Raw genomic sequence first — 14155 nt, 5'->3', positions numbered from 1 at the left:
TTTTAACAATAAGATTTTACTTTTATTTTACTTTTTTGATTTTAAAATTTACTTTTATTAAAATATGTCTCCTCAGCTCATCAAGCCTGCATTTATTTGTACAGCAAAATAAAATAAATTTTGAAATGGTTTTACTATTTAAAATAACCGTTTACTATATGAATATATTTTGAAATGTAATTCATTCCTGTGATTTCAAAACTGAAAATTCAAAAACAGATTTTTGGCATCTTTATTCCAGTCACATGATCATTCTAATCTGATTTTCTGCTCAAAAAACATTATTATTATTTTTATTATTATTATTATTATTATTATTATTATGTAAAAACACAGCCGAGTAGAATTTGTTTCAGGTTTTTTTGGTGAACAAAAAGTTCAAAAGAACAGCATTTATCAGAAATAGAAATCTTTTGTAACATTCTAAATATCTTTCTATAATTTCTTCCCTGCCCCCCCAAAATAAAATGTTTTATTGACTCCAAGCTTTTAAATGGTATAGTGTATAAAGTCACAAAAGCTTTTTATTTCAGATAAATGCTGATTTTTGGATCTTTCGATTCATGAAAGAATCCTGAAATAATAAGAAAAATGTTTCTTGAACAGCGAATCAGCATATTAGAATGATTTCTGAAGGACATGTCTTCATGTGACACTGAAGACTAGAGAAATGATGCTTAAAATTCAGCTTTGATCAAGTAAAAATATAGAATAAAAAAATTATGCAAATAAATGACTTCTTTAAAAAAATTCTTGCCGTTCAAAAACTTTTGACTAGTAGTGTCATAAAACACAACATTAATTAAATTGTTAATCAAATGAAAATTTAACAAGTACATGTTTTGGTTACGGGACAGAGCTTTAACATATTGAAATTTGATTCAGATTTATTCATTCATAATTTGCCAAATTCTAATGTATGATATATATGTTACAGAATGGCATTCATCCAAAATATTTTTAACAGATTTTTAAGTTTTTTTTTTAACAACACTGAATTGAAGATATTAGGAAAAAAAACCCTGTAGAGGATCTACATTAGACAAAAAGCAAACTGCCTTGCTATCCGCGCTCACCCTGTTGTGAAACCTGGCCGGTCTGTAGGAGCGTTTGGAGAGGTTGTATACTGCATAGTGACCCGCGTGTCGAGAATCCAGGAACAGACGCACATCTTCAATGTTATTCTTAATGGCAGATTCAACACCTTCAGCTGGAAAAGACATGACTGCAAAAACACATACGGACACACATGTAAATAACTTTAACCTTAAGTCTTAGCGTTAAATTTTCCAAAAGCTGTATTGCACAGGTGAGTGTACCTGCTAGTCTGGAGGTGATGTAGGATAGGTCCAGGTCTCCCTTAGCATAACTGAGACAGAATACAACACAGATTTAGACACATGCACACAACAGCAAAGCTATTACTTCTAGAAGAAATCTAGATTACAAGCTAAACCTCAACAGATGAACTGTAAAATCCTGTATCAAACCTCAAACAGTCTCAAACTTTATTGCAAACTTCGCAGAAATCTGGGTCTAAAAAAGCTAAGACTTAACTTAAAGGAATAGTTCACTCAAAAAAGAAAACTAGCTTAGTTATATTCAATCTGGTGTATATAATAAATTTCAAATGTAGTATGTAGAATGTAGAAATGTAGAAACTAATACTTTTATTCAGTATGGATGGAATAAATTTATCAAAAGTGACAATAAAGACACTTACGATGTTACAAAATATCTCATTTTTATTTATTTTTACAATAAAAATCACCAAATTAGAATGATTTTTATAAGATCAGGTGACACTAAAGACTGGAGTAATGATGCTTGTAGTCAAAAAGCATGTCTAAACAAGATTGTTAAAAGGTTTTTGTTTTATAAGAAACATTTTTTATTTATTTTTTTAGAAATTGTTGACATTTTTGGGGGATTAATAATTGAATACTAATTTATTATCAAAGTCACTGGTAATTTAATTAAACTACCAGTCAAAATTTTTGAACGTTTTTTAACATTTGAAAAATCTCACCAAGCCTGCATTTATTTGATTCGAAGTACAGCAAAAAGAGCACAATTTAAGTATTTTACTATTTAAAATAACTATTTGAATATATTTTATAATGCAATTTATTCCAATGATTTTAAAGCTATATTTGCAGCATTATTACTCAAGTCACGATTCTTCAGAAATCATTCTAATATTCTGATTTGCTGCTCAAAAACATTTATTATTATTATGATGTTGAAAACAGCCGAGTCCATTTTTTTTCCAGATCTCTTTGCCGAATAGAAAGTTCAGAAGAACAGCATTTATCTGAGATAGATATTTTTGCAACATCAAAAAAAGTCTTTCTCATCACTTTTGAAAAATGTAAAGCATCCTTGCGAAATACAAGTATTAATTAATATAATTTCTTTTCCTACAATTATTAATTTTAAAATATATTCAAATACAATTTTTTTAAAATTTGTAATTACTATGCAAATACTATTTTACAATATTACTCTTTTGACTGTATTTTTAATCAAATAAATGCATTTATGGTGAGCACAAGACACCAAAAAGACATAGAATATAGTGAACTATTCCTTTAATCTGAAGAGTAGCACTCACACATATGGATTTAGTAGGCAGCTGTTTTAAGAAACTCTACTGATCAGGGTAATACTGCGCTGATGGGAGCAGACTGTGGTTATGAACAAACAGCCAACAAAGCTATGAGATGAAGGTGGAGTGATGTTCACACACCATCTCTGCACACACACACACACACACACACACACACACACACACACACACACACACACACACACACACACACACACGTTTAAGGCAAACATAGACACACAGGCGCTGTCCCATAGTTACCTGGAGCTGCAAGGGGTTGGTGATTTAGGACCGTGAGACGTAATACAGGGAAAAAAATGGACAGAACAAGACAATGAACAAAACCAAATGAAAGCGAAAATGGGCCAACTGAGGAGAAACTAAACAGCACACTTGGAGACGTGAGGGGGATAATTATTAAACGTGATTATAAAATGCAAACGGATAATGGAGGAGGAGTGGATGGGAATTTATGATCTGGTGGATCAGTGTGTGTCATAAACAAAACCCTGATTGAGTTTACCAAGAGATTAACATCCAGTCTCTGCAATTAAGACGGATAAATTTACCTTATGAAGATAATCATATTCAAATCAACATGGAGTCAGAATTGACCCCATTTGCTGTTATAAATGCCCCAGACTAGCTAAATAAAAAAGTAACTTATACGTTGTATAGGGTATTGGGTATGACTTTTATTGTGCAGGAATAATTGAACAGCATGCATTGTAATGAGGTAGTATAATTTTTATTTTTTTTTGGTAACTAAAAATATTAATATATATTCATAATAATAATATAAATATAATATACATAATATATTATGTTAACTGAAATAAAATAGCTCAAATTATTTAAATTACTAAAACCAGAAAAACAAATGAAAGCTAAATAGAAAAATAAATACATAACACACACACACACACACACACACACACACACACACACACACACACACACACACACACACACACACACACACACACACACACACACACACACACACACACACACACACACACACACACACACATATATAAAAGATTAAATAAAATGACTAAAACTAATATTAAAATGAAAAAAGAACAATTAAACAAATATATTTAAAAAGAAAGAAAGAAATCACTAATGACTAATATTAAAATAAAAAAGCTAAATGTGAATATTTAAAAAAAAAATAATGACAAGACAAAATTACAAATAAAACTAAAATAAAAACATATAAAACAAAATATGAAATGTTTAAAAAAAATAGTGACAAAAACAAAATTCCTCATATTAAAATTAAAATTAAAATAATTAAAGCTACATATGAATATTTAAAAATAACACTGACTAAAGACATAAAATGTCTATTCTTACAACTAAAATAAAAATTATTAAAGCTAAATATAAAGGTAACACTTTACAATAAGGTTCATTAGTTAAACATTAGTTAATGTATTAACTAACATGAACTAAGCATGAACAATACATTTGTTACTGTATTTACTAATCTTTATTAAAGGCTGTATCAGCGATTTCTAGCCTAAAACATAAGTGTCAATTTCAGCTTACCTTTCTTCAGGATCCGCTCGCTGACTGCCCCATAAATTGTCTGTGAAAAAACCGCGTCTCTCTGGTCAGCCTAGGGTCCGAGATATGCCAAAAAAACAATCGGTACTACCAACCTTTCCACACAAAAACAATCAGTGTTCCAACCAATCAGCGTCAGGGATTTGGTGTTGTGGACGTTCGCTCCGCCTCCCTCACATCCCTGCACCAGTAGGAAAGTCCACAACACCAAACCCCTGACGCTGATTGGTTGGAACACTGTTTGGTTATCTGTGGTGTGTTGATAGCGCCGATTGTTTTTTTTGGCATATCTCGGACCCTAGGCTGACCAGAGAGACGCGGTTTTTTCACAGACAATTTATGGGGCAGGCAGCGAGCGGATCGTGATGAAAGGTAAGCTGAAATCGACACTTTATGTTTTAGGCTAGAAATCGCTGATACAACATTAGTTAACGGAAATACAGTTGTTCATTGTTTGTTCATGTTAGTTCACACTGCATTAACTAATGTTAACAAAATTTTAATAATGTATTAGTAAATGTTGAAATTAACATTAACAAAGATTAATAAATGCTGCATAAGTCCAGTTCATTATTAGTTCATGTTAACTAATATGGTTAACTAATGTTAACTAATGAACCTTATTGTAAAGTGTTACCAATATAAATGTTAAATAACGATACAATAAATATTATTTATTGTATAATAATAATATAATATTATTAATAATATTAAAACTAAACTTAACATTTAAAATTAAATTTAAAATTAAAAAATTAAAGCTGAATATGAATTTAAGAAATTACCATTAAATACATAATGGTAAAATAAATTATTAATCTTAAATGTTAAAATAAAATAAAATAAAATAAGGCTCAATATAAATGTTTGAAAAATATAATAATGACAAAGGTCATAAAATTACTAATATATTAAAATAAAAACAATTAAAGCTAAATATGAAAATTTAAAAAAATAACGACAATACATTAAACTACTAATATTAAGGCTAAAATTTGTAAAAGTTAAACTAAAAAGAAAATTAAAAAATATAAAAACAAAAGCTAATTCAAAAAATTAAAAACTATTATAATAATATGACATAATAATACTGATTTGAGAAATAGGAAAATAAATAAAAGACATACAAATTACTAATATTAAAACTAAACTTAAAATAATAATGAATAAAATTCAACTAAAGCTTAAAAATTACTAATCTTAAATGTTAATATTAAAAAGAAAAAATCAATTAAGGCTAAATACGAATATTTAAAAAATAACGACAAAAGACATACTAAAATTAAAATTAAGCTCAAATTAAAATAAAGAACAATTAACGCAAAATATGAATATCTAAAAAAACAACAAGGCATAAACTAACTAATATTAAACTAAAATAAAAAAACAATAAATATCAATATTTAAAAAACAATAATGACAAAATACATTTAAAATACTAATATCAAGGCTAAAGTTAAAATAAACAGAGCTAAATAGCAATATTTAAAAATAAAATTTAAATTGAAAGCGAAATAGATAAAAAGACTAAATTAAAAAAAGAAAATGAAAATTGTAAATATAAAAACAAAAGCTAATTCAAAATATTTAAAACTATTATAATAATATGCCATAATATAGGGCTGCACGATAGATCGTTTCAGCATCGTCATCGCGATGTACGCATGCGCGATAGTCACATCGTGGCAGTCACGATGCAGGGCAAAAAAAAAAAATTGTGTGTCTGATTTAAAAATGCACTTTCTATATTTCTAAACTTTTTATTCACGGATCTATATTTGTCTAAAATAAAGTAATTAACTCATGTTTAAAGGTTCTTTAAAAACTACAATGCACACGTTGCTTCACCTACTTCATGCATGCAGTCTCTGCGTGCGCATGGCGAAATGAGCGCGGGACGGGAGAAAAGCGCCGAAATGGAAGATTTGGTCGCAAAAAGAAACACAACGTCGGTCATATGGAAGTATTTTGGATACAAAAAGGATGCTGCTGACCAAAAACAGGTGCTTTGTCGGGAGTGCCTGGCAGTTGTTGCCACAACTCGCGGAAACACTACGAATTTAAGGGACCGTTCACATGTCGCGCCTAAAACGCGTGGAAAACGCTAGGCGCGCCGCTTTCTCCTTCTTTCCAAAGCGCTCTGTAACTTGAGCTGCAGAGTGGCGTCTGCCGTTGCTAAGCAACAATGACCCGCGCTCTCCTAAAGACGCGGAAGTTTCAGCAAAGATAAATAAACAAAGATTAATGGATTTCCAAAACTAAAAATTGCTTGCAGTAGCTCTGCTGCTAAAAAATGTTATCCCTGTAACAGCTATGATCAGCTGTTCCTCCATCTTGGCTAAGCTTTTAATGTTTTTCGTGAAAGGAAGAAGCTGATTTCCCTTTCATCAGGGTAAAAGCAACATTCATTATTAATTTGATATTAGAGCCTTGATTTGCCTGAATTGACAGTGAATAAGGTGAGTCAAACTGTTTATGAAACTACCCAAAATAAGCTTTAAAAAGTATTTTGTTTCAGGGTTTTGATTATACTGTACTTTTACATTTTTTATTCTTTGAAAATGGTTACAAAATTACCCCAATTATTCTTGAATTATTCTTTGATTTTTAAGCAGTTCAAAACAACCTGATGAACATAAATGAATTTGTACACATCGCAAGAAAAAAATATATTGCAATGTAATTTTTTCCCAATATCGTGCAGCCCTACCATAATACTACAAATTTGAGAAAACAAATACATGTAGTGCAATGCTTACGTGAAATACTCCTATTAATTAATATTACACTATTAAATGTATACATTTATAAATAAATCATTCTCATGCTTTGCCCACCATCCTGAATGAAAAGAAAGCCATGTTCATTATTCTGCCAACTTTTGAAACTGTCTTCACTTCAAGACAGCATGTCTTCGAGCAGTGTTGTTTTTGACAACCATCTTAGATTTAGTCTTAGTCTTGGTCTTTTGGACTAAAATGCTTCTTAGTTTTAGTCAAATTTTAGTCACTTCTATATGTGATAGTTTTAGTCCAATTTTAGTCGACGAAAAGTCAAAAAGGTTTTAGTCTAGTTTTAGTCAAAAAAAGGGAAAAAAGTAGTCTTTTAACAAATTAATGTAGGTCAGTAAATATTTTGCTGTTGGGTAGTGTCACTTATAAGTTCTGAAAATAGCAGATCTATAGTTCAACACAATGTGAGCTTCCGGATCGACTATTTTCACCAATAATTACAATAATGAAGGAATGTTTTAGAACATAAAAGACAAACAAGGATGGAATGCTAAAACGGCTTGCCATACTAGTATAGCAAAGAGTATTTAATGCTAAACGGCTTGCCATAGCGTCAGATACTTTTTAAGTTTTAATTGGCATGCACAATAAGCGGAAATGTCATGCATTTTAAACGTCTGACGGACCACCCACTAACATTTTCGTCTATTCTCGTCTCGTCAACGAAAACTCACACACGTCTCGTCATGTTTTAGTCATTTTTATCTCGTCATCGTCTCGTTATCGTCATGAAAAAAAGTGGCGTCAATGAAATGATTTCGTCATCGTCATCGTTGACGAAAACAATACTGTCTTCGAGGCCTTAAAATGCTACAGCCTCTGAATCTTTTTATACTAGGAACAGAGCACAGACTTTGTAGAAAAAGCTGAAAGACAGCAGCGGGTGGCATTGTTTGTGAGCTAGATTAAGTGATATCAGATTAACCGCCAGCAGATTACTAGTATTCTCTCCACCGCTTCGACCTCATCCTTCATTCGGCTGAATCTGTCAATGGCTCGGCGGAAAGAGACGCATCATAACGAAACCAAAGGCAAGCCAAAACGCACTCGAGCAAAGAGGGTGCACTAGCTTATGTGGGACAGCGGCAGGGGTGTTTTACTGCAGGCTCATTGAGTCGCTCACCTGGCCACCGACTGGATGACTTTGGAGGAGGTTTCTTTCATGTTGGTCAGGAATCTTTCGGTTCCTCCTTTAAGAATATCCAGGAAGCCTCCACCCATGGCTGGGTCTGTGTCATACACACCTGGAGAATCAAACACACACAGAAAAGAGCTTTTACAGGACAACAGCTTTGATGAATAGATTTGACAAATGCACACAAGAGATGTCTTAATGCAATTCTTTACAACACAAATGATCCGATTTAGGGGTTAGTTTATACTATCAAAACTTTCTCATGCCTCTAAATGCCTTGTTAAACATACACACTGTGGTTAATGGCTTTATATGAGTTAACTAGTTAAAAAAAAAACTAAACTAAAAAGTTAAGTAGTTTAACTTTTACTAATTTTGTCTTTTTTTATCTATTAAGATTATTTTTTTATTTTAATTTTAGTTTAGAAAATGTTAGTTTAGTTTTAGCTTTTTTTTTAATATTGCTATTTAGCTCTAATTGTCATTTTATTTATTAATTAATTTTAGCCTTAATATTAATAATTTTAATTATTGTTATTTTTTAGTTAGTTTAGTTGAACTTTAACTTTATTTAATAATTTAAGTTTTTAAAGTCAATAAAGTTAAATTTCAGATATTCATATTTTGCTTTAATTGTTCTTTATTTTCATTTTAGCTTTAATATTAGTAGTTTTGCTATGACTTTGTCATTATTATTTGTTTAAATGTTCATATTTAGCTTTAATTATTTTTATTTTTTAAGTTTAATTTAAATATTAGTTATTTTATATATTTTGTAATTATTTTTTAAATATACATATTTAGCTTTATTTTTTTTATTAAAATTACTAATATTAAAATTTAAATAAAAAACAATTAAAGCTAAATATGAAAATTAAAAAAAATAATGACAAAAAGACATTAAATTAATAATATTAAGGCTAAAATTAGTAAAAGTTACACTAAAAAGAAAATTAAAAAATATAAAAAAACTAATTCAAAAAATAAAATAAAAAATTACAATAATATGCCATAACAATACTGATTTGAGAAATAGTAAAATAAATGAAAATTTGTAAAATTTGTAATTATTATTTTATAAATGTACATATTTAGCTTTAATTTTTTTTATATTAGTTAAATTTTTTATTTTAATTTCTAAGTTACCTGCTCATGGACAGAATAAGATGCAAAGTTGATCATCCTAGTATTTGGATGAGATCTCCAAACTTTCTGTGCCAATCTTATTTCTATTTATTTAGAATGGCATCTGCCGATACAGACTAGTATAGTTTGTTGGTTCTGCTTTTGTAATTTCATTATTAATTACATGGACCAATATTTCAGTGCATCCTTAATATCAAATGCCTATTTGTTATTTATACATCTTTGTATTGAAATGCAACAAAATATCTAGCATGCATTAACCAACAAAACATTACTAACCAACCAACCAAAAAAAAAAAAAAAAAAAAAACTTAACTAAACTAAACTAAACTAAACTATAAAACTAAAACAAATAATAATAAATAAAAAAAGATGAATGCAATGCAAAACCAAATAACAAACATACATTAACCAACAAAAAATTACTAACCAAGCAAAAAGTAACAACATAATAAAAAAACATCATGCTTATTGTTAGTTTATAGTTAATGCTAAACTAGAAAAAAAATAACCCCTAACAAATAATAATACATTTAAAAAATATATACTGCAAGGCAAAACCAAAAAGCTAGCATGCATTAATCTACAAAACATTACTAAAATTACTAAAAAGTAACTAAATAACAAAAAAATCAATTAAAAAATAAACATTACGCTCATTCTTAGTTTTTGTTAGTTCATAGTTTATGTTAAACAAATAATTATTATAAAATGTTAATGAATAACTATACTAAAAAACTAACAAATAATAATCATAAATAAACCATATTGCAAGGCAAAACTAAATAGCTAACATGCATTAACCAACAAAAAATTAACTGCAAAAACCAAAAAGTAACTGAATAACTTAAAAAAAAAAAAAAAAAAATCATTGCTAGTTCTTGTTAGTTCATAGTTAATGTTAGCAAATGATTATTATAAAATGTTAATGAATAACTATAATTAAAAAACTATAAAATCAAATCAAAAAATTATAAATGTAAAATAAAAACTTACTGCAATGCAAAACTAAATATCTAACATGCATTAACCAACAAAAAAAAAGCTAAAAACCAAAAAGTAACTAAATTACTAAAAAAGAAAAATCTTGCTCATTGTTAGTTCTTGTTAGTTCATAGTTTATGTGAACCAATGGTTATTATAAAATGTTAATTAATAACTAAACAAAAAAAAAAATTAACAAACAATAATAAATTTAAAAAAAATGTATAACTAAAATGCATTAACCAACAAAAAATTACTATAAAGTAACCAAATAACTAAAACTAACGTCTTGTTAGTTCATTGTTAATGTTAACATATTATAAAATGTTAATAACTAAACTAAAAAACTATTTAAATAATAATAATAATAATAATAATAATAATTTATTTAAAAATTTTTAATATAATCTAATCTAATAAAATGTATTGCAATGCAAAACCAAATATCTAAAAAAAAATTAGTAACCAACCAAAATGTAACTAAAACTAACTTGTTAGTTCTTGTTATTTCATAGTTAGTTAACAAATGATTCTTATAAAATGTTAATCAATAACTAAACAAAAAAAATAACAAATAATACATTTTAAAATACATTTTGCAATGCAAAAACAAAAAATTAATACACTAACAAACAAAAAAACTACCAAACCAAAAAGTAAATCATGTTTGTTGTTAGTTCATAGTTAATGTTAAAAATTATTATAATAAAATGTCTAACAAACAAAAAATAATAATAAATAAAAAAGTTTTATAATGAAAGACCAAATAACTAACATGCATTAACCAAAAACAAAACTAACCAACCAAAAAGTAAAAAAATAAATAAATACAATGTTCATTGTTAGTTTATAAATAATGTTAACAAATGATTATTATGAAAAGGTAAAGAAAAAACAACAAAAAACAAAAACAAAAAAAAACAAACAACTAAATAATTAACCAACCACTAAGTAATTAACTGGTAACACTTTACAATATGGTCTCATTTGATAACATTAGCTAACATAAACCAACAGCATTTATTCATCTTAATTAATATTAATTTCAACATTTACGAATACTTCTTTTTAAAGAAGAAATGCATTGTTCAAAAGTTGCATCAATTAACAACTATAGATAATAATAAACATTAATATATAATAAATAAATTAATAAATGAATAAATTACACAACCAACCAAAATGAACAAATAATAGTAAATAAGTAACAGTTACTAACAATTACAAAATGAACAACAAAAAACCTTTACCAAAATTAACAAAAAAATAAAGTCTGAAAGGTACAGTAGCAAAAAACAGCTTAATTTTCAGGGTCAGACAAAGGATGTGTGAATAGTGTTTTTTGGTGCAACAAACATTGTTTAACATTTTAAGTGGATTGAAGTTGAAAAAGCTGCTACAAAAGTGTAGAATATGACACTTTTAATGAAAATTCAGATCGCAAATAATGTCGTTACGTGAATGGTATTATCACTTTCTGACTGTGTTCTCTGAGTAAACTCAGCAGATGGTAACCAGAGGGCCAATCCTCTTACAGAACGCACAGAGAAACCATCTCTTGGGGTAAATATGGGGGCAGGGTTGTGTTCAAGGCATTATCTGTTTGTGGACAGTATTATGAAGGTGTGGTAGAAGGTGGAGGGTTACATGTAACATCAAGCTGGCTGGAAAATCATGACTAGATACATTTTCAAAATTAAGTTGGTTCATTTGAACTAATTCATCCATCCACTGCTTTTGAAATAACTTTAGAAGGGCTTTATAAGCACTTGAATGCATTTGTGTGAACGTCTATCAAGTGAAAAGTCAGGCAGATTAACTTGAAAGTGTCTTGAAGAACTCATTCAAGCTGTTTGTGGTTTTATCAATAACAGAACTGATGTTGCCATATCCTGTTTCTTTCTAATAAAGTCAAACTACTCTTTGATTTGAATCCCTCATAAACAAAGTACCTCTCATTACCACAAAAGCTGGTGGGACTAAAGCCACAAATCATTGTTGACACAACTCAGCCAGTTCCTGAATACATCAGTCTGTGGTATTAAGAGCTTTTCAGCAGTTTAACACAGTGTACAATTAAATAAAAATAAAATACAGCTGGGCCGGATATTATTTGTGTATATTATTAAATGCTGCATGTTTCCATTTGTAGAGGGGAACTGTGAGTGTAACTTTACTCAAGCTTCCACAAAGAGGAAGATTCATAGCTGATGAAATATGTATATTAGCTAACCTCAAAACACATTAACAGACAATCAAAAAAACTATCAAACAGACAAAAATTATTAACTATCCAAAAATATCTACAATAACTAATAAACATTAACTAACCAATAAATAATTAACCCAATAAAATTAACTAATAAGAATGACAATAACTATCACATATTAAAACTATAATATAACAAAAATATATAAATTACAAAAAAAAATCAATGTGAATAACTCAAACAATCATTAAAAAGGACAAACGAACAAACAAGCATGAATTAAAATAACTAACCAACAACCAAAATATATAAGTATAAATAACTAACAAAAATAGAACAAGCTATAACTTATAAAAAGCCAACAAACAAAAAAACAAGCAACAAGACTAACTAAAGAAAAAACTAAAAAGATCTAAACCAATAAATAATTATCCCAACAAACTTAACTAATAAGAAAGAAAATAACACATACTAACAAAAACCACTACAAATTAAACAAAACAGAAAACAACCAACAACTAAAGAGAACAACTGAAACAATCATTGAAAAACAAAAACAAAAATTAAAAACAAAAATCAATGACCAAGAAACAAATATGAAAAATAACCAACCTAAATAACTAACAAAAATGAACAACCCAAACAATAAAAAAAATATAATTTGTATATATTAAGTAAAAACAACATCAAACAAACAAACTTTAACAAGCAACAAGACTAACTAAAGAAACTACAAAATATCTAAAATATCTAAATAACAAACCAATAAATAATTAACCCAACAAAATTAACTAATGAGAATGACAATAACTGACATGTATTGAAAAAAAATCTAAAAACAAAAACAAATTACAAACAAAACAAAAAACCACCAACTAGCATGAATAACTCAAACAATTATTAAAACCAAAAATAAAACCAAAAATAATGACCAACAAACATGAATAAAAATAACTAACCAACAATCAAAAATAACTGAACTAACAAAAATGATTTTTTTTCACAGTCTAACAAAAAAACAATACAATTGAATAATTTTCACTGAAAAACAAAACAAAAATAAAAAAAACAAAAAATAATGACCTAAAAAAACTAACCAAAAATAACTAAATGAACAACCCAGGCAATAAAAAGCCATAACTTGTATAAGTAAAAACCAACAACAAACAAACAAAAATAAAAAAAACAAACAATCAACAAGACTAACTAAAGAAATAATATAGCTAAATATAACTAACAAACATTAAAAACATCAGTAACTAAAGTTTACATACACATAACCAAATTATAACGAACTAACCAACTAATAATAACAATAATTTAAAAAATAAACAAAACAAAAAACATCCAACAATAGCTAATTATAATAATATTTTTTAATAAATCATTAAAAAAATAAAAACAAGAACCAGCAAACTTGAATAAAAAACAACAACATAAAATTAAGCAAATAACTAACAAACATTAACAAACAAAATAACAAAAAAAAAAAAAACTTTATAAGTAACAAAAAACAAACAGGCAAACATTAAAAATAACTAACCAATTAAACCATAATACATAAAACTAAAAATTTGACTAAAACAAAAACAAAACAAAAAAACAACAGTTAATTACTAACTATATGCATGTTACAGAACTGAAATTGTAAAATGGAACCAGAAGAGAAACTTTCAAACTTAATGCATGTAAACACAGGATGTCA

General features: G+C 27.8%; 1 protein-coding gene across 1 annotated transcript in view; it reads right to left on the bottom strand.

The window, feature by feature from the left end:
- The window catches only part of gak (cyclin G associated kinase), a 43270-nt gene that overhangs the window by 12858 nt on the left and 16257 nt on the right, over positions 1–14155 (bottom strand). The window contains exons 11-13 of the mRNA XM_073840118.1: positions 8099–8219; positions 1320–1369; positions 1064–1225 (exon numbers count right to left, since the gene is read on the bottom strand). Of these exons, the coding sequence (XP_073696219.1) occupies positions 1064–1225; positions 1320–1369; positions 8099–8219 (333 nt within the window). The remainder of the gene's footprint in view (positions 1–1063; positions 1226–1319; positions 1370–8098; positions 8220–14155) is intronic.

The sequence above is a fragment of the Garra rufa genome, chromosome 5, assembly GCF_049309525.1.
Source record: "Garra rufa chromosome 5, GarRuf1.0, whole genome shotgun sequence".
NCBI lineage: Eukaryota > Metazoa > Chordata > Actinopteri > Cypriniformes > Cyprinidae > Garra > Garra rufa.
The sequence above is the reverse complement of the archived record's forward strand: the minus strand, read 5'-3'. Positions and strand labels throughout refer to the sequence as shown.